At 34.8% G+C, this 20,135-nt stretch overlaps 1 protein-coding gene and 1 long non-coding RNA gene across 16 annotated transcripts in view; one reads left to right on the top strand and one right to left on the bottom strand.

The window, feature by feature from the left end:
- Positions 1-20,135, bottom strand: part of COL11A1 (collagen type XI alpha 1 chain) — a 257,188-nt gene that overhangs the window by 28,093 nt on the left and 208,960 nt on the right. For all 14 annotated transcript variants that reach the window (XM_021404548.1, XM_021404553.1, XM_021404557.1 and 11 more), the window contains 12 exons: positions 18,732-18,785; positions 17,730-17,837; positions 16,976-17,065; positions 16,641-16,694; positions 14,119-14,226; positions 12,692-12,799; positions 11,566-11,619; positions 7,623-7,676; positions 6,812-6,919; positions 4,966-5,019; positions 3,997-4,050; positions 3,840-3,893 (listed from right to left, as the gene is read on the bottom strand). In XM_021404548.1, the coding sequence (XP_021260223.1) occupies positions 3,840-3,893; positions 3,997-4,050; positions 4,966-5,019; positions 6,812-6,919; positions 7,623-7,676; positions 11,566-11,619; positions 12,692-12,799; positions 14,119-14,226; positions 16,641-16,694; positions 16,976-17,065; positions 17,730-17,837; positions 18,732-18,785 (900 nt within the window). The remainder of the gene's footprint in view (positions 1-3,839; positions 3,894-3,996; positions 4,051-4,965; positions 5,020-6,811; positions 6,920-7,622; positions 7,677-11,565; positions 11,620-12,691; positions 12,800-14,118; positions 14,227-16,640; positions 16,695-16,975; positions 17,066-17,729; positions 17,838-18,731; positions 18,786-20,135) is intronic.
- LOC110402468 overlaps positions 7,685-20,135 on the top strand; it is a 32,870-nt gene continuing 20,419 nt past the window's right edge. For both annotated transcript variants that reach the window (XR_002441109.1, XR_002441108.1), the window contains exons 1-3: positions 7,685-10,513; positions 14,121-14,331; positions 17,753-17,849. This is a non-coding gene — a long non-coding RNA (uncharacterized LOC110402468). The remainder of the gene's footprint in view (positions 10,514-14,120; positions 14,332-17,752; positions 17,850-20,135) is intronic.

Here is a 20,135-nt window from a genome sequence, read left to right as displayed (position 1 = left end):
ACTTTTTCTGTTTTCTCTGTCTGTTACAAGCTCTTAATCTACAATTTTTTAGTGAAATTAAATGGAAAAAAGCAATCGATATGCATACACATTTTTTCCTAATAGTAATTTCATTTTCAACTGACCTATGCATCCAGGGCCCAGTTCTGAAAGTTTTGAGCAATTTACTGGAGATTTAGAATATCAGCATGTAAGGCCTTTGATATCAAATGATCAATGTGAGCTGGTACATATTATTTTTCTCCTTTTTCTTAGGTAGAAGCAGAAAAAAAAAAGAGAATAAATCTCAGGGTGAAAGCTAGTTTTAACTGGTTTTGGTTGAGTGTAAGTCACAAGACTTCTAGACTGCTCTGTAGATACAGGCATTAATAATGCAAGGCTACATGCACATTTGTACTGTAGATGTTTCTGAACATTTAGGCTTTTGTATGTACAGCAGAGGAACCAGCAAGATAGTTAAAAATACATGGCACTACATGTGACAAAAATTGTTGTTGATTTGTCAAATATCAAAATATCTCCTTCTAGTTCAACCATTCAAATATGAAAACGAGCAAATGTATTTCACTACTCAACAGTGACAGAGAATGCCAAAATATTTTTACACATTCTGCAGTCAGCACTGCATTGTATTATCTACAGTATAGGTATTTCCTGGAAGGGATGCAGAGGCCAAGGCATACTGGCATAATAGGAAAAGCATTGGAAAAAAAAAGCATGTGGGAAGAGGATGTAAAGGTATGTTTTGTTTAAAAGCCTAAACAGCCCTCCCATTGTGGAAACACCATGTGATATGAATGAGTCACAAAAACAAAATCCTCCTGACAAAACAACTCTTTATTTGTTCTAAATTTTCAGAACTCATTAAATGAAACTGAAATTAAGAAGGAAGGTGTACTAACTAGGAAGAGATAACAGTGACATGCTAAAATTTGAGAAGGAGGATAGTAATTAGAAGAAATAAAATCTCCAAAATAATTTACTGAGAAGTTTCTCTGAATGAATGCAGACAATATGGGAAATAAGCAAGAGGAAATAAAAATGACAACCAGCGATACACTGTCTGAATGTCATATTCTTGAATTATATTTAGTGGTCTGATTATCACAAATGGGGATTCTAAATCACATGGAAGAACTGCAGGGAGAAGGAGAGGAGTAAGGAGTTGTAAAGTTAGTGTCTTTACAGAATGACTGGAATGTAATTAGAATGACTGGAATATAATTTGATTGTCAAACAATAACAATTATGTGATTGAAACCTATGGCCAAATTCCTATTGACTTCAATAAGACACAATATTACATAAGATTTTTTTAAAAGTAGAAAGTTTCAACTCTGGATGTAATGTTCTCAGAATTATGGCTCTGGGCAACCTGATCTAGTGGTTGGCAACCTTGCACTCAGCAGGGGGGTTGACACTCAATGATCTTTGAGGTCCTTTTCAACCCAGGCCATTCTATGATTCTATGATAAAACATTTTTTCTCAGTACTGCAGTGGACACACAAGAATTTTTATTTGAACGGTGCCCATTTTTTTTTCTGTATTTCACTGATATACAGACTCTTTTTCCATTATGGCAACTTTTTCCCATCTCTACCAGTGCTTGCAACAAGACACATTTTTGGTATTCTTTCCACAGAGAATACCAAATCCTGCAGCTCTTTAAATAGGAAAGCACTTGTTAAAGATAGGCTGGAGGAACAATGTCACAAGCCTGGGAGATTAGAGACAATATATTGTTAATAATGCAGTTGAGCAGGAGAGCATAATATTTATTATTTTTTACGCAATTGCTAGTAAAAAAGATTGAAGAGATAAGAATGCCATTGCTACCAGGAGGTGGGCTCGATACTCAGAGCCACATCCTAAAAATGCATAACTGAAAAAGGCAATGCAGTGAAGCAATGTCAGCTTAAGATATATCCATCAAGCCATCATCACTCTTTCTATATTACATATTCTCTTCACTGCATCCCAGAGCACTGATAAGTGAAGTACTTGTTGAGCATGTAGAAAAAATTGTGGAGCATCTGAGGATTCTATTAAAAGGATAGTTTGGTCATACTGATAAGAAGTAGGTAATTTCTTCTGGCATGGCCTTAATATAAATGAAGGGTTATTTGAAGTATAGTCATTTTAATGAAAAATCTGGACAATTTTAGGGTAGATATGAACAATATTGAAGAGTATCCTGTGAAATATCTTTTGTTATCACAGAGGGACGAGAAGTTTGTGTGACAAACTGCAGATTTTCATGATTTTTAGTATTAGTCATAAAAAGGATCCTGGAAAAATAGCAACAACTACCTTATCTTGTGAAAAGAAAGAATACCTTTCTATGAATCAGAATCACATGCTTCTGGACAGTAATTAAGAAGAGGATTGTGACAAATATAAATGATTTTTATTAACTTGATGATTAAGTAATTCTTTCTAAATTCATAAATCTGATAGATTTGTATGTAAAGGTACAATATTGGTACACTGTGTCAAAAACAGTGTGTAGATAAATGAAAGGCAGCGGAATTTAAGACTTCTGAAGTAAAGAAGTTCAGTAATGGTGTATGAGGAAGATGAGAGAAAAAGTACCTGTGCTTTTAATTATCTGATGGGACAGGAAGAAAAAGGAAAAATTTGCTTCACATTCTGAAATGTTACCAATACTTGGTACCAATACCATTTTTTTTCAAAATTGACAGCTGTCAATATTGGCGTTCCTAGGAATGCTGTTTCTAGGATTCATTGACATGAGTATTTTATTTAATGTATATGATATACATATGGCAAATATTTAAATGCTCAGGAGCAATCTACATAGTTTCTCAACAAATTTTCTGTACAGGAGCCTGTATTTATTTCCATTCTTTTTTCCCTCACCTTACATTGCTTTCAAAATTTGCTTTCCAACTGCCTGACCCAAATTTAAAGGAACAAATTATATTAAATCTGTAACATTACAACAACATGCTTTACGGTTTCACCCAGGATGTGGCTGAGGTTGTCTAAATTGTTAAAATAAATACATAAGTAGGAATTTCAAGAGAATCTCTTTTGAATTTTGTGTTTGCTCAGCATTTTAAAATAGTTTACACTGCTGAATCAAATAAGTAACAAAACAAAACAAAGGAAAAGAATAAAAAAGTTATTGTCTGACTTTTTTTTGGTTAAGATACAGAATTTTTTAAAAAACAAAAAGATATGCTGCTAGCAAATTTTCTGAATAAAACTAATATAAATAAACACTAAAAATAGCAACGAAAATAATTTTGACTAATGAATGTCATATAGTATCAGTCCTTAGTCAAGTTTTCAACTACTATAAATCATTTCTAGCCTTTGACTTTATTGGAACTGTACATATTTCTATGAGAAACAAATGTGTATTGATATTTCAGTTCTGCTTCACATCTGACACATTAGTCTACCACCGATACATTAGATAATAGCTTATATTCTTAACATTCCGGATAGAAGGCTTTATGGTATTCTAAGGTAAAGCTGTATAAAATGATATATACTGTTGAATCCAATTATGTTACTGTAAACATCAAACTGTGAAACTGAGGAAATCACCATAGACTTACTTATTAACCCCTATTCTCCTCATCTCCTTCTCAACTCTTAAATACTTCTGTGATATAAAATATTAAAGAAAAGAAACATACTAATTCTGCCATTAGAAGTATAACTAGATAGCTTGATCACTATTAATAATTATTAAGTCAATGAAGGCTATGTGGGAACTGTAATGTATCTGTGTAACACCAAAGAAGAAACAAAATGTATATTCCTATTCCAGTATTTTTTCTAGGAATGATATTGTCAATATTCTCACCTTTTCCCCAACACCTCCAACAGAGCCAACTGAGCCTGGGGGGCCTTGAGGACCCTACGATGATATAAGATGTTAGTTATTCCAAATACAGTTATCCCAAATATACTGCTTATCACTGAATTTCATAAGCAATGTTAAGAGAAAATTAGGTTCTTACATCTGCTCCATTAGGACCTTGGGGACCTCTTGGACCTGGAGGGCCAGGTGGACCCTGTATCAAAGAGACAATTTTGTATATTTAAAAAAAAAGTAAGACCAGTGTTGTTTTTTGTTGTTATTGTTTGCCAATATACTCAATCATTAGTGGAATTTTAGTCTTCAGAGTTCCACAGAAACAGCAGGGCTGAATTGCTGTCCATTGCATGAGTTCAAAAGGGATCCAAGCTATATGGTACCTGAGCTGAAAATGATCTGAATAGGACTTATGAAGACTGTTTTCCTGAACTGCATTTTCCCTGCAGTTTACCTACATACACCATCCATTGTTCAAGTGCCCCAGAGTAGCTTGTCTGGTAACAGCCATGTGACAGTATTGCACCATGACGACTCAGATGAGCAAAAATAAAAAAGGCTGGCAAATGTTGGATGCATGTGTGTTATCTAGAAACTTGCATTTCAGTCAGGACCAGCCCAGAAGGCATTATCACAACCATATAAACAGTTCAACAAATGTAGTCTCAAGATCACCCATAGAAACAACGTAAACATAGCCAAATAGTGTTTACTATCTTCTAGCTTGCAATTACAATCCCATGGAAAAAGTGCAACTAATCCTTGATGGTATGGTAACAATGCCCTGAAGTTTCTATTTCAGAATAGCAGCTCCAAATTCTCCAGCGCAGTAGACTCTCCTTATTCTCCTTCTTTCCCGACCCTTCTTGCCTTGTCCTATCAGACACACAGCCACTTAGTATTTTCTTAAGTTATGTAAATCTTCATCTTAAAGATGAGGAGATGGATTCAGGAAAGCAAAGTAAATCCCAAAGAGAGTTCATAATACACAAAAAAGTTTTGTAGTCAGGTAGAGAATTCAGGAGTAGCTTATCAAATAGTGAGTTTCTGAGAAAAGACATTAATGCATGGATAATATTTATTGTGAGAATGAGCAGTGGGAAAGAAAACTCACCATTGGGCCCACATCACCATTTTCACCTTTTTCTCCTGGTGGGCCAGGCAAACCCTAAAAAGCAAGGAAGAAAAAAGAAAACTGTTAATATCTGGAATAATGAGAAATAAATCAATATGAAACAATACAAATGAGATCCACGTGTGAAACTTGAGTGGGATCAGGTGGAGGGGGGAAAGAGGAAGGAAGGGAACAAAAAACCAAAACTTATTTGCAATAAATAAATCAATACATAAAAGGAGTCTTTCATGTTACAGCAAATGTACATGTAGTCTGGACTGCTTAAACAAGGTGAGGCAGAAAATTAAAAAAAAAAAAATAAAATAATGGACACAAATGCTAGGGTGGCTGAATTCAGGAACACTGCCATCATTATCCAAACCCCAAGTGTGTGTTTGGATAATATGATTTATGACATATGTATGTCAACAAAACATGATCAGTGCAGCACAGTGAAGTGGCATGCAAAAATGTCTAAACTACCTCAGTACTGGAAGCTGTAAAACTGCCTTAGCAAGGTGTCCAGTGGAGGTAATGAATCCTGCTGAGAGGCACTGCATTGCTTTAATGCAAACTTTCTTACAAAGAAAGCGTCCAAGTTTGTCTAGTAACAAACATCAAGAGAAGGAAAATGAAGATGATGCTAATACTGATTCTAGCATAATGTTACCCCAGCTAGAAACAATATGACCACTAAGCTGCGCATTCTTAAATGTAGGATAAAATCTTGGCTATCACACAGAGTACCCTGAATCTGGAGTCAACAGCATTACAGTGTTTTATATTACATTAAGATCTGGTTCCAAGTCTCATCTTCAGTGTTCTGCTACTTGTAATGTATCAAATTATTACTACCAGATTGGAAAGTACAACTTGTTGTTTTTGCTACAAAGCTGTATGAAAATTATGAAGTATAAACATATCAACACCATATCTATTTGTCAGCAGCCTTCCTGCTTTGACACAATCTGAACAGTAGAAAGGCTTGTCAAAATTCAGAGGTGTATCTTCTCTAAAATAATGTAAGTTTCAGTTGACTACTATCGTGAAAACTTGCCTGACATGTTAGTGAATTGTGGTTGTTGTGAAAGCCTATTTAATGTTAAATAATTCATTCATCAAATAACACAGTTGTTTTTATATAGTCCTTTGCTTGTTTTAAAAGTTATAATCTCAGGTCCTCATTTTGCTCATGTTAATATAAATATTAAATTTAAAGCACATTTTGTATGGTTTGCAGAGGATGTATTTATGAGTCTTCAAACATTTACTTGATATTTCTGTCTTCGAAAATTTTCAAAACCCATTTAGTGAACACTTCTTCTAACACTGAAAATTTCTTACTGATTTAATGGTATGATATTTCGTGCATTATTGGATATGGCAGTTCCTTTTGGCAAGAAGTAGTTGTTTGACATTTTATATTTCAATATTTAAGTAAACTTGCCATAAAGCGTTCATTAGATCACTTAAATATGCCCATCGTTTTTTGAATTTTCTTGATTTTCAACTTGTTTTGTTAGAAAGCCCTTACTTTTTAAAAAAATCTTAAAAGTAGTATTTTAAATAGTAAGGAAATTCACAGTTAATAAGTATTCAAAATTAATCATTATCACTTTTATAAACAAAATTATTTTTATGTAATATCCATTTTAAGTACTATTACTGCAATCTAATTGAAGTAAGTGCAATATACTTACCATGGAATATTATATATATGAAAGTGAAAGATCTTAATCCCCAGCAGCTCACTAGTGCCATGAGAATTGCATTCCTGAATAAAACAATCTCCTGATTTCTCAGGGATACTTTATAAGTGGAGGGTAAAAACAGTACATGATTTTACCTGTAAGCCAATAGGGCCTGGAGGGCCAGGGAAGCCTCGAGGACCTTCATCACCTTTTTGCCCAAACATTCCTTGCTGACCTCTTGGGCCTGGCTCCCCATCGCCTCCCTATTTGGAAAGAGCAACAAACAAAAACATCACAGGTCTGAAAACAAAAGAAGCTCTTGTGTTATCGCTGGACAAACAACTAGAAGAGGGCTCAGATTTAGCCCTAATGTCTTTACAAATGTATACACCAATCCGATATGTTAAACAAATGGAATAACAGACTGTGTCTTGGCTTAATGTAGGTCAAACAATACTACAAGTCTCACATCATTATTCCCTGAACACCCATTCTCTATCATAAACTGCATAAACATTCTAGCTGTTGAATACCTGCATATTAGTAAAATATGAGTAGCACACAGTCTGACCAATATTTACTGTTGAAAAATTCATAACTTTTGAAAATAAACCCACAACTTTGTACTTGGTGAATTTTAAAGAGACAGTCTCTTTTAACTGCATTTAGTATCAAACTGATTTTAACACTTACTGATACAAAAAAAACCATCAAGCAAGTTGTCTGAAGGGATGGTCTCTGTTCACTGCTTATAATATTTCATTTTGAATAACAAAATTTTAATAACAGCTGTGCAGCCTTGTTTATAATGAACAACTGAATTTATGGGCACAATGACACAACTGTTAATAGTCATCTGAAATCTGTTCCTTAGCAAGTAGCACAAATTACCATGTAGTTCTAAGAACTTCTGAGTATCAAACGAATTTTAGCAATATAGTGATTTGCTCTGAATAAGCTACTTACAGCTATGCCAGGAGCACCAACAGGACCCTGGAGACCTGGTGGACCTGGAGGACCCTGCAACAAGCATTCAAAAGGAAAAGTGAGTGACTGTGGCATCTGGAATGAGATAAACAGCAAATACATTTGCATGATCAAACACTATTTTTTTTTTTTTACATTTCTCCACAGAGAATGTAATATTATTCACAGATTCATTACAGATAAGCAGTTTGTTAAGCTCTCAAAGACTCAGATTTGCATGTCAATAATAAGCCTCGAACTGGCATTTATTGAAAGTGCTAACATTTCTAATGGTTTCAGAATATTTAAAATAGACTCCTATGCAAACATGAATCAAAATGGAAACTTTTTTTTTTTTTTCAAAATTAAAAATATCAGACCTTTTAATGAGAACTGAATAATTACCTAACAATTTACCCTTAAATGAAATACTTGTTGACTGGATTAGTTTTATGAAATTGAAAATGTTTTTTTGTGACAGCACAAAGTTTATTTTGACATAATACCTGCATTCTAAGTTCTTTTTGATCACTGGAAGCCACATTCTCCTCGTTATTAATCTTCTTCTCAAGAGAATGGGAAAAACGTATCTCAGAGGAACTTCTTAATTTTATCAGTTAGTCTCCTTCCAGAACAATAACTTTCTAAGTTACACTATCCATATTTTAATGGTCAGTTACACAGATATGATATAATGATAAAAATTAACCCTGAATTTGGGAATTTGAGATAAAAGTTTATGATGGTTAAAATGGTATGCTAGGTTGAATCTGGCTTTTTCACCAACTAGAGAGATTAGACTGATAAAGAGTAGAGCTCAGAAAGCATTACATGCTGCAGAGGTTGAATTCTAGCCTGACATTTCAGATGACAAAGAAGTTTTCTGCAGTTTCTGGCCTGAAAAATCTAATTTAGTGCAGAAGTGTATTTAAATTTGTTTGAATACCTTGCTACGGCTACAGTTAAAATATTGTGCCCTTTACAAGAAAAGGAACTGAAGTCTTGCAGATTATTTCTTTTTTTGGTTTCTGTGTATTTTTTAGAACATTATTTTCTAGATAGTTGGAAATTTTAAACAATATATTTATTCTCTTTTCTAATGACCTCTTTTTTTTCCTTTCACTCTATGGAACAATGGCATGTATAATGGCAATATGAGAAGCAAAGCCCTCTAGACTCGATTCTGAAAAATCTAAATAAAAGGACTCCTAGGAACACTCCTATGGATTGGAAGGCTTACCATGAGAAAGGGAAACGGCATGCATGAATTTTTAAGAAAATATTGAACGCCCTTCTTCTACACATAGCAGGATGCCTCTGCTTCTTCATTTTACAGGGCCCAGAACAAAACTTACATATTTTTAATCTCATTAAAATACTTATTTTGATGCAACATACTGTTTGAAAGTCCTTTTATATTGACTAATGAAAACTTATTTAGTTATATGTCCAGATTCCCTTTTCTATTGCTCTGCAGGGCAAATGGAGAGAAACTGATCAGAACTATCAATTAATACAGGCAGCTGTGGTAGCAGGGAGGTTCTGAAAAGGAAGAGGGGATTTACATCAGCAATAAATTTGTGCTATCCCTAACTAGGATATGAAAACATAGTATTTTTTGTTAGGTATAGTATAGTTAAACTCTAACCTTAAATTTGTGTTAGTTTCAAAAAGGGAACTGAAGATGTTTCAAGCTCTTCTTAAACAGGAAAGAGGGAGCAATTTTTCCTTGCTCAGTATCCTCACTGTGATGGGACTAAATAACCACTGGGTGTGCAGGTGCTGTGAAAATCTACTCTTTATGTCCAGTGATTTCAGAACTGTGTACTTACTTCCTCTTCAGAATCTTTCAGAGGTGACTAAAAAGGCCTTTCCTCTGCCCCATATACATCTGTGAGCATGTTGAAAGGAAAGCAGGTTTGAAATAAATTCTGAAATTGTCAGGGTTGAATGAGTGCAACTGAGGGCAAATAGGATTCAATACACAGGACTTCAAACAGAGTAAAATTCATGCCTTCAAGTGAGCAGACTCTTAACACTGGATCCTGTATTTCATGGAAAACATACAGTATTTACAAATGCCTTACACCTTGAGACTGAGAATGTACATGATACATTCTCAAATGATTATGCTGCAGACACCTTATTTGTAAAGCAGGTGTGTGGGAATATGTTCAAATACATTAGTATTCACTATGGAAACAGTGGTCACAGTCTAATGCTCAGTATAACTAGCCAAGCTAAAATGGCCTGAAATACAAAATTGGAGCATCTATTTTTTCTGAATTTCTCTGATGAAGAAACATCTTGATGAAGAAGCATGTCAAAGGTGAGAACAGAAAGATATGCATGTGAGTGTATGCAGAGTTTAAGTGGAACTTGGCCATGACCTGCTTCACATGCTTCCTCTGTCCTCTCCTTTAAAGCAAGCCTAGATTTTTCTATTTATGGTTCTCTTTAGGGGACAAAGAGGAGCTGAATATATATCTTTGTACTCCACAGCTGGTATACTATTCCAACAACAAATAAACTAAAATTGATTTTCAGTTAACTGAGAAGTCCATCATTTTGAAAACGATTATTTTAAAGTGCTTTCATTTGATAAATTAATTTTACCAAGTTAATAAAAAGTAAAACAGCTTAGCAAGAGTAGCATTATGCAAGAGTAGTTTTAGTTCTGAAGCAGGATTTTCTAACTTGGTTAGATGTAGGCTTCTTGGATAAATGGGTTTTATAACAGAAGTGCTCTCTCATTCATGTGTGTAATATTACATTCCTTGTGTAAACAGGGCATTGCAAGTTGTTTATTACAGCACTTGTGATATGATCTAATACAACAGGATTGTGAAAAGTACATATTCAGCACTGAAAACTGCAGAAGTCTTTCTCACGTAAGTAACTGCAAAAGACAACCTTATCTTTAGAAATGAACAGTAGAAAACCCTTGTCATTTTCTTCACATTTTATCTCCACATTTTTTTCTATAAAAATATCATAAAACTGTGAATTGCTTGATGTTGTATGCATCTTCCTATAAAACATCATCTGATTCTAGGGAAGCCATAGATTTGCTGTGGATTTCATAAGTAATCTACTTTTATGATGCTCCGTATATAGTTAGTTATAATAAGCAGAGAGTTTTCAAGATAGCAAACGTGCTTAGTTGTGAATAAGTCTATGTTGTGTTCTGAGTTTTGCTAACTGAAAACTGGTGAAATATGACTGAATTTTTGGTTAAGAAACAAAACAAAATCCTAATTTGATTCTAGTTTTGAATGTTAAAGTGGGAAAAGCTTGGAGAAGGAAGTGCTTGAACTGTAGCAGTAATTTTGAAATCCAAAAACAGCTGAAATGAACTTACTGGAAGCATAATTAGTCCCAAATTCACTATTGGGCCTATTGATATTTGAAAATGCATATAAGCCTTTTCATGGGAATTCTTTACTGTTCTGAAACGCTGAGTAAGTTAAGTTCACACTCCAATAACTAGATATTCTTAAAAAAAAAAAAATAGCTGCATTAGTTATTAGTAGATTTTTCTACTAAGTTGCTTTATTCTTTACTGTTATGGCTGAAAAGATAAAGCTGGGTATGTTCACATAATCCAGACAGTTGATCTAAACACAGTAAGATAATGCGTGCATATTCTTGGTCTCTCCCAGTTCAAATGCAAAGTGAATAAATTTAAATGATACAGGAAGGGTGCTTAGGAATTGAGTTTACCTATTTACTTTTTAATGAAATCTGGAAGCTCAAGGAACCTAATAAATACTATGCATTTATATTTAGTATTTCTAATAATGGTGTTAAAACTCAATATTATTTTGAAGAAACATTTTTGAAACATTTCTATTCACTGAGGTAGCAAGACTATGTGAGTAATTCATGCATGAATACTTTTTATTTATGAAGAATGAAATGGGCAAAGGATTTTGCTACTCACATTTTCTCCCTTGTCACCTTTACTACCTTTTTGACCCGGTTCACCAATTTCACCCTGTAATTGAAAGTTAGAAGTTAAAGTTCTTGCTTAGAATGGTCTCCTTGACACTTAACTGACACTAGTATCACAGTACCTTTAAATGTTCCATTTGAGACAATTATTCTGTGTTTAATGTTGCAGTTTCAAGCGTGAAGGGCTAAAGGAGGCAATTCTGCATCAATCAATTGTATGTCATGTTAATCCAGCTATTGACTGTTATACTGCAAAGGCCCTAAAGACCTGGCTTTGAAGCAAGAGTGATATTGAGATCTAAATAAAGGAGATTGTGGTCCTCTTGTCACCCTCAGTATGAACTTATAACAAAAGTACTGTGATTTACAGACTTACTTAACTGTATGTGAGCGAGTAATTTTTTCTCAATGCAGTGTACAGTATTTCAAAATTTCGATATGATTCAAATTGCTAGGAAAACATGTCAGAAAATCTTACCTTATACAGTAATCATAATAAAAAAAATTAAATCACTGAAAATACACTCTATGGGAAAAATAACACTCATGCATTATAAAAACAAACCTCGAAGTCTTTACCTTTATACCATGCTGACTAACAGAACACTGCTGTATCCAATACGAATGATCCTAAAAGGTGCTGTGTCCTGAATTCTTCCAAAAGTTAACAAAATATCTCTGCTGCTAACATATTTTTCTGACACCCTCAACCTATTACCAATAATTCTAAATTGCTGTACACTATTGAGAACCTTTCAATCTTCTCATTCAACAGATGAGCTTTGTAAAATAAGCAAAAAACAATTTTGACATCATGTGCCTTGATTTATTTTGCCACACTTTAATCTTTGTTCATTTGCCAGGATAAATGTTAGTGTGCTAAATTCTTGAACACTAGTCCCAATGTGCCATGGCATCTGTCACTCAAACATCTGATAACAGGAGGTGGTTTTTTTTGTTTGTTTGTTTTTGTTTTTTTTTCAGCATGTAGTGGTAGTCCATAGGAGAAGGTTTGAGTTGCTTAGTTCTATATTTATTGAGAGGAAAGCTACAGCTAGAGAACTGTACTTGCAGACCTTCTCACAAATGTACTAATGCCTATTAAAAAGATTCACCTTGTCACCATCTTCTCCGGGAGAACCACTTGGACCAGCAGGACCAGGAAGTCCTACAGGACCTTGTACTCCATCGCGTCCAGCTGGACCTTGAGGACCTTTTTCACCCTGGTTTTGAGGAAAAGGAAGTGATCCACATTATCACAGGAGTCTAATTAAGCTTTCAGTGCAGGGAGTTACATTGGCAAGATCGCAATACAGTCCCAACAGCACCTAAAGGTGTTCTAAGACAGCACTGTGTCTTCTATGCAAGTGGAAGCTAGAAGCAGAAGTAAATTCAGTGCTGTGCTCCTCTCTTCCCTCCAATCTCTCACAACTTCTAAAGAGTGAGTTTACTAATATTCAGAATCATCATAGAGAATACAAAGGTCATACTCTTTACTACAAGTCTGTAAAATGACAATATAAGTTCAGGCATGCCGCTGTAGCAACTGGATTACTAAATGGGTAAATTAATTCCAGATTAAAACTTAAAGACATCTTGTCCTAACACAGACCTATGAGTGCATGCAGGTTCACAATTGTGATACGGATACATGTCTTCTAAAACCTTATCTCAAAAATAACTTGTTTCATGAGGAATTTCAAATAACAAAAGCCTCTGCTCTCAACAATTGCTGGCATTATGTTAGGTTTTTTTTTGTGTGTTTTTTTTTTTTTTTAAAACTATTCATTTGCTGCTGACTATTTTATTTTCTTCTTTGCTGTCCACAGAATCCAAAATCATGATTTCATTTCAGGAAAGCAAACTTTGAGGTGCCAATAACTGAATTCAGGAAAACTAGGGAAAATGATATTACCTAAATGTCTGTAAAATTGAACTTGCAAATAGTTCAAATTATCTGAATTTTTCTCCAAGCTATAGTAAGTCCAGTTGCATATAAGTATACAAATGAGTGTGTACGTCTTAAGATTACTATAAGTGGTTTCACACTGTCAGAAATTCTCTCTCAATGTATTCTATGAGAGAAACAAGGAAATTTAAAATATATGTAGGGGTATTACAAAAGAAACAAAATTAGAAATGAAAATAGCAACATAAGATGATTACAATGTATCAGTGTTGAGTACAACAAAACATTTTAAAAAAAACAGCAGGAAGGAAACAATAAATGCTAGAAAACATATCAAAAAAATTATACCAAGTAATAATGGAAGCTGAGGACAAATATACTTGTGTTCTAATGCAGAGTGGCTGTATAGAAAATTTTAATGAAAGACTGATTTGAGCATCTTGCTTATTATAATCGTTCACTGCTGGGATAATAACAAACTTAACACATCTTAGGCGTTAGAAGGTATGACAATAAATGTTTTACTATTTAATTAATTTGATACGTTTAATAGGCAAATACGTAGTAAAGAGTAATAATCTGAAATGAAAAGTCTGCGCTGTCACAGTTTTGTGTGTCTCTGTGATTACTTACAGGAGCACCCTTCTCCCCTGCAGGGCCTGGAGGACCCTGAGGTCCAGGACGACCTGGTAGACCAATTGGACCAGCAGTGCCTGCTGCTCCACGTTCCCCTGGTGAACCCTACAAAGAAAGAAACGTTATAAGAGAATTCTGATTTAGTGATGTTCACGATCCTGGTCAACATTTCACATCTTTGGCCAACAAAGAAGACAGCTGTACTACCCAGTGAGTAGTATCTTCTTAGCATCTTCTTTTCTCTCTCTCTCCCTCTTTTTTTTTCTTTAATCAATTTGTAGCTTTAAAAACAAAAACAAAAAAAAACAACCAGAAAAACCAACAAAAAAACATCCGCAGAACAGAAGAGAATGGAATGCTTTGTCTTGTATTTCTCTTATAAAAACTATAAACTCATTAGTGACCTTGTTTTATCTGACTTTCTGTGAAGAGATGTGTAATTATTGCTTTTGTATATATTACATGGTTGTAGCAGTACTTTTTACTGATTGTTAAAAAAATGCTCAACAAATGAACATCCCCACAGGTGAAAAATGTTACAGATAGAAGATAGCTCCAGATAGCTCAATGCTGATAATTGCATAGGCTATAGGTGGCATACTCTGAGTCCAGTTTGGGCATCCTATCCCTAAACGGGCTACTGAAAAATGACTGTTTGACATTACAAAGAGCTTTCTTTCATCAGCATTCTACATAGTAGTATGAGAAGGGAATAAAACAAACTTAAGACAAAGACAGCAGACAAAAGAGAGCTGTTAAAAAATAAACCATGAACAGCAAAACAAAACAAAGGAAAACTTGTTCTGGAGTGCATTCATGCATCTCTTTCTTTTGTCCAAATCTCTCTAAGCACAATAATTGGCACACACAGCATTTGGAGCAGTCATTTGTTTGGTATGCTCACAGACCTATGGACTAGCCAAATAGATCATATAATTGACTATATATGCTAGTTAGAAGCAATTGGTATTGGCAGGGAACTGGAGGGAGATCACCCAGTGGCATGAGTTCTCTTCCCATTACAAAAGAAGAATCCATTATAATTACATTTCTGCATGTACCATCTGGTGGCTAAAAATAGATGCAAAAATATTTTAGGAATATTTGATGTTCACAGTCTGCTATAAACTGCTGAGAAAAAAAACCCACAAAACTATTGTGGTTTAATTATAGTGCTTGTAGATTAACAGAAACTTGGTGTTAAGGGCATCTGTGCGGTTTATTCACTGGAAAACACTTTCAAGATAAAAAGTTAGTAATTAAAGGTGAAATAGAAAAAAATAAACCACCACTTTGGACTTATGGAATACCTTCAGGTCAGCTTGGTGCTGTTTCTGCTTCAACTGGCCTGTTTGTACCACAGTGAACTTAAAATAAATTTGTCAGAAAAAAATATTTTCTCTTCAAAGCCTTTCCCTCTGCCCACAATTCCTGCTACAACTACACTTACAATATGCAAAAAATTATGATCTTCCTACTTGATTCTTTCTATGACTGTATTTAACTTAGCAGGAAATGCAGCCCCAAAGTGAATGAATTTGTGACATGAAGCACTTGGTACTGTACTCCTGATATCCATACTCTATGTTTTTCTGGAATAAACCTCACTTAATCTCTGACACTGAACTCAAACTTGCTAGTACTGTTAGAATGGCTCCTGGAATTTCTCTACTAATTTAATTTCACACGAAAGGAATACAGTCCATGAGTTCTGAGAAAGCTCCAGGATTGAACCAAAACATGGGTAGTAGAAATAAAACAGTAACACATACATCCTGTATGTACAAAAACAGGGAGCATTTGAATTTAAATTCAAATATATGTCTATCAGAATATAGACAACTGTCATGAAAAAGGTTATAAGTTTTTGCCTCACAGCCTTTCAAGACACATATTTATGAGAAACTGTGAAAGTACTGGCATATCTACTGTGGGAATATCCTGTCTGGGAAAGTGGAGTGTGGTGAAATGTGAGGTATGCTTGTGCTGTCTGGTTTCATTGCACCTGAGCTAACCAACTGCTTGAGTAGTTAGCCCAGCCTTGAGGCAAACAGAAAATCATGACATGACCTTTAGAGAATAGTTTGGTCTGTGCTTTCTTGATTTTGTTCCATCTTTTCTTCTAAAAGTTCAGGTTCTTTAGATGGAGTGGAGTGATGATTCTTTTTGACTCTCCCTATTATCTTCCATTCCATTCCTAGTTTAATAATCAATTTTAAGAATTCACATACCAAGTATTAAGAAATTAAGAAAACACAGTGTTTTTAGTAGGTCATTCTTACATTCTTGCACAATTTATTTTCCCATGGATTTCAATGAGAGGTTTAGAATTACACATTTTTTTTCCAAATCAAGATCTTTTTTTATAATGTTTCTCATACTTTCTCAAAGTTCTTGAGCTTTGTATTTCCCAAAGTACTGCTTTACTAACATGGGTAGTTATCAGAAAATAATTATTGATAACTTTGAATTACATGTAATATTGTTTATATTTCCATGCAATTATTATGTTTACTTACAACAGGGCCAGGTGGACCTTGTGGGCCTTCCCCTCCTTTTAGACCAGCGGGACCCTAAAAGATGAAAAAAATGCTTACCTCTTACATTGGAAAATTCTAGAGTTATTTTTGCAACACACATAACATGAAGAATGTAAAAATCCAGAGACAAACAACTGAATAAATTATTTTCTGGTTATACAGCCAGTGGTACTTAATGATGGATTTTTGATGAGTGTTAGCCTACTGCATTCATTTTAAAACACAATTCAAGGTTCTATGAATTAGGAGGATTAATCTATTGTTTTCATTTATTTAGAAACCATGTCAAATGTTTGTAGTGCTTAATATTGTACCTGAGCTCCTGGAAGGCCTCTCTCTCCAGGGAAACCACGAAGACCTGCTGGTCCATCTTTCCCAGGAATACCTTGAGGACCTGGGTCACCCTTAAAATATATTACATTTTGATTGAACAGAATTGTTTGAAATGTGATTGTTTCTCATAAATTGAGTAGTGAAAATGAAATACTAGATCTTAATTACAGTAACAACAAAAGAAGATTATGTCCCCAAATACTGACAAAATACAGCATTACTTATAGAATACAAATGGTGAAAAACATAGGGAGCAATAAAAATCCATTGAAAAATAACATTCATTAAAAAGTTACAGTGTCCATTGAAAATGGAAGACTGAGTCATATAGTAATTAGAAAATCAGTAGTTTTATTGAGCCCCAGTGGTGAAAACTAAGCCAAAAGCTAAATTTGGTCAGTGAAATACTGCCTTGCAGTCAGTACTACACATCCTACTTTAAATGTTATTGTACAATTTTTTGCCTTGGTGTGAACACGTTATTACTATGCATATCCACACAACTGTGTGGTATATGTTTGATTATTTTTTTAATGACAAAAGTGCTAATTACTGGCTCAAGAAAATTTTCTTCATTTCAATGGAAGCAGAATCCTTCAGTCCTCGAATTCCTGTTATGTGAAATGTATCAATTATGATTTTATGCAGCATGTTTTACATGATAAATTTGACGTGCAAGTCTGTCATCAGTTTATCTGCCCCTTCCAATTTGTTTCCCAAAGCCACATCACATACCTTAGCACCTTCTTTTCCTGCAGCACCTGGGAGGCCTTGTTCACCCGGTGGGCCAGGAGGACCTGGATGACCTCTTTCACCAATTGGGCCAGTCTCACCAGTAGGACCCTAAGCACAAAGGTAAACACCAATCATCTCAAGGTTTTGAATGTCTTTAGAGGGGGCAGATTCTTAATATCCAGCTGTTCTGAGTGTATGTTACAGAACAATATTGGTTAGCATACATTCCTCACCTTCCCCTCCAGGCAAAGCTCACAAACAAACTATTTTTGTCCTATAAAATAAATCTTGCATTGCCTTTTGCCTGCAGACATGTCTGTACAGCTTCCACAGATTGAATATCTTGACCTTGCTCCTTAGGCAATGAAGCTTAAAACACAGAGCATTTCCACACACGCGAGGACATTACAAAAAGGATATGTAAGGCAAATTCATGTACTCTGCTTGTCTTGAAACACTATCTGGAGTGTTTTTCTGTATAATATGAATTGTAAGGTGAGAGAGCTGTAAGATACCTCATTAGAAGAACTACTATAAAACTTTCACTAAATTATCTATAAAAAACCCATGCAATCCAAATGTCTGATTTTTCTGCAAATATGTAATATCAGATAAAATTGAATTTTGATGGTAAAAAACTCCAGAATCTAAAATGATTGAAATTTGGTCTCTGAAAAGAATGTCACATAGTAAATTCTTCTTTATAAATTATTTTGCATTAGAAATCTCACTTCACATTCTTGACTTCTGCTTCATGATCACATGAAGAAAACACACACACAAAAAAAAAAGTGGAAAAATAATCTCAACATTCACACATTTTGTGGAATTATTGGTGATTACTAAGTGTAACTTTCTGTTATGAATAATTTGACACCAAAGTTAAGATAACCATTGATATACTACTTCTAATACAATAAAAATAATTGCCCTCTGCATTAGACATAATATTACCATTGAAAATCAACTTTATAAAGTTAAGTATGAAATTAAATAATGTACCTGAGGGCCAACAACCCCACCAGGACCAGGAGGACCAGTTTTTCCTTGAAATCCCTGTGGAATAATCATAGAATACTGTGTTACCTAGGAAAATATATAGAAGAGCCAAGTTCTTATCTGGGCTGAAGAGGAGAAATTCCATGTCATAAGGTCTTCTCTTCAGAAAATAAAAATGAGATATTCTTGTTTTCCTGTGTATGCTTAGAAATGAAGGACTGATTAATCTTTCTTAGTGCTATCAGTTCCAGCCTATATGAGTTACTGCAGTAGTAAAATTTCCATTCATTTTTACAGATCTGTCTTGATTAGGTGATACAGCTGAATGACAGATGAAAATACATTTTTAGATACGTATATCATGAATCATAAAGCTAGATACGTAAATATTTTTTTAAAAAAGCTTTTTAAAGAAAGGCACAGAAGGTGGTTTAAATTGGACAGGTATTACAAGGAACCAGTTTGGGGTATACTGCAGAATTCCTGCATCACATACATGCTTTGAATATGAGGTTCGCACAGATGGCTACTGCGTTGTGCTACTGTTTGGCTCTGCTGCCATGGTTGCTCTGTCTCAAACCTCACATGTGATCAGCTAGCTCATACAACATGTCCAGTTCTGGGATCCTCAGTTCAAGAAAGACAGGAAACTTGTAGAGAGAGTCCAGTGGAGGACCACAGAGATTATTAAGGGCCTGGAGCATTTCTCTTATGAGGAAAGGCTGAGAGAACTGGAATTGTTCAGCCTGGAGAAGAAAAGACTGAGAGGAGATCTTATCAATGCTTATAAGTATCTAATGGGCAGGAGTCAAGTTGATGGGGCCAGGCTATTTTTGGTGGTGCTCAGTGAGATAACAAGGGGCACAAACTGGAACATAGGAAGTTCCATACAAACACGAGGAAAACCTTTGAGGGCTTCAGAGCACTGGAACAAGCTGCACAGAGAGGTTCTGGAGTCTCCTTCTCTGGAGATATTGAAAACCCATCTGGACATTTTCATGTGCAACTACTTTAGGGAACGTGCTTTAGCAGGGGGATCAGATGAGATGATTTCCAGAGGTCCCTTCCAACCCTTATGATTCTGTGATTCTGTGTAATTACTGCTGTATCACAGCCAGGGTTCTCGGCCTAACAGCCTGTATCTTCCCCCTACCATCCTCACCTGTGTAAAAACTAAGGTATCATTTAGCCGTATTTCTTAGAAATTTCTCAGCATGCCTCAAGGCACAGTCTCGCTTTACTAAATCTGAGATCTAAGTATTAATTTTTACTATTTCTGTTGACTAGTTAAGCACATTCTGATGTTACTACCAATCAGAGCAAGAAATAATCTCACCCTTATAGAATGGAAACAAAACAAAGATTTCTCATGTTTAACCTACTATACCAGTAGATAACTACCATTAT

This window comes from Numida meleagris, chromosome 7 (genome assembly GCF_002078875.1).
Source record: "Numida meleagris isolate 19003 breed g44 Domestic line chromosome 7, NumMel1.0, whole genome shotgun sequence".
Lineage (NCBI taxonomy): Eukaryota > Metazoa > Chordata > Aves > Galliformes > Numididae > Numida > Numida meleagris.
The sequence above is the reverse complement of the archived record's forward strand: the minus strand, read 5'-3'. Positions and strand labels throughout refer to the sequence as shown.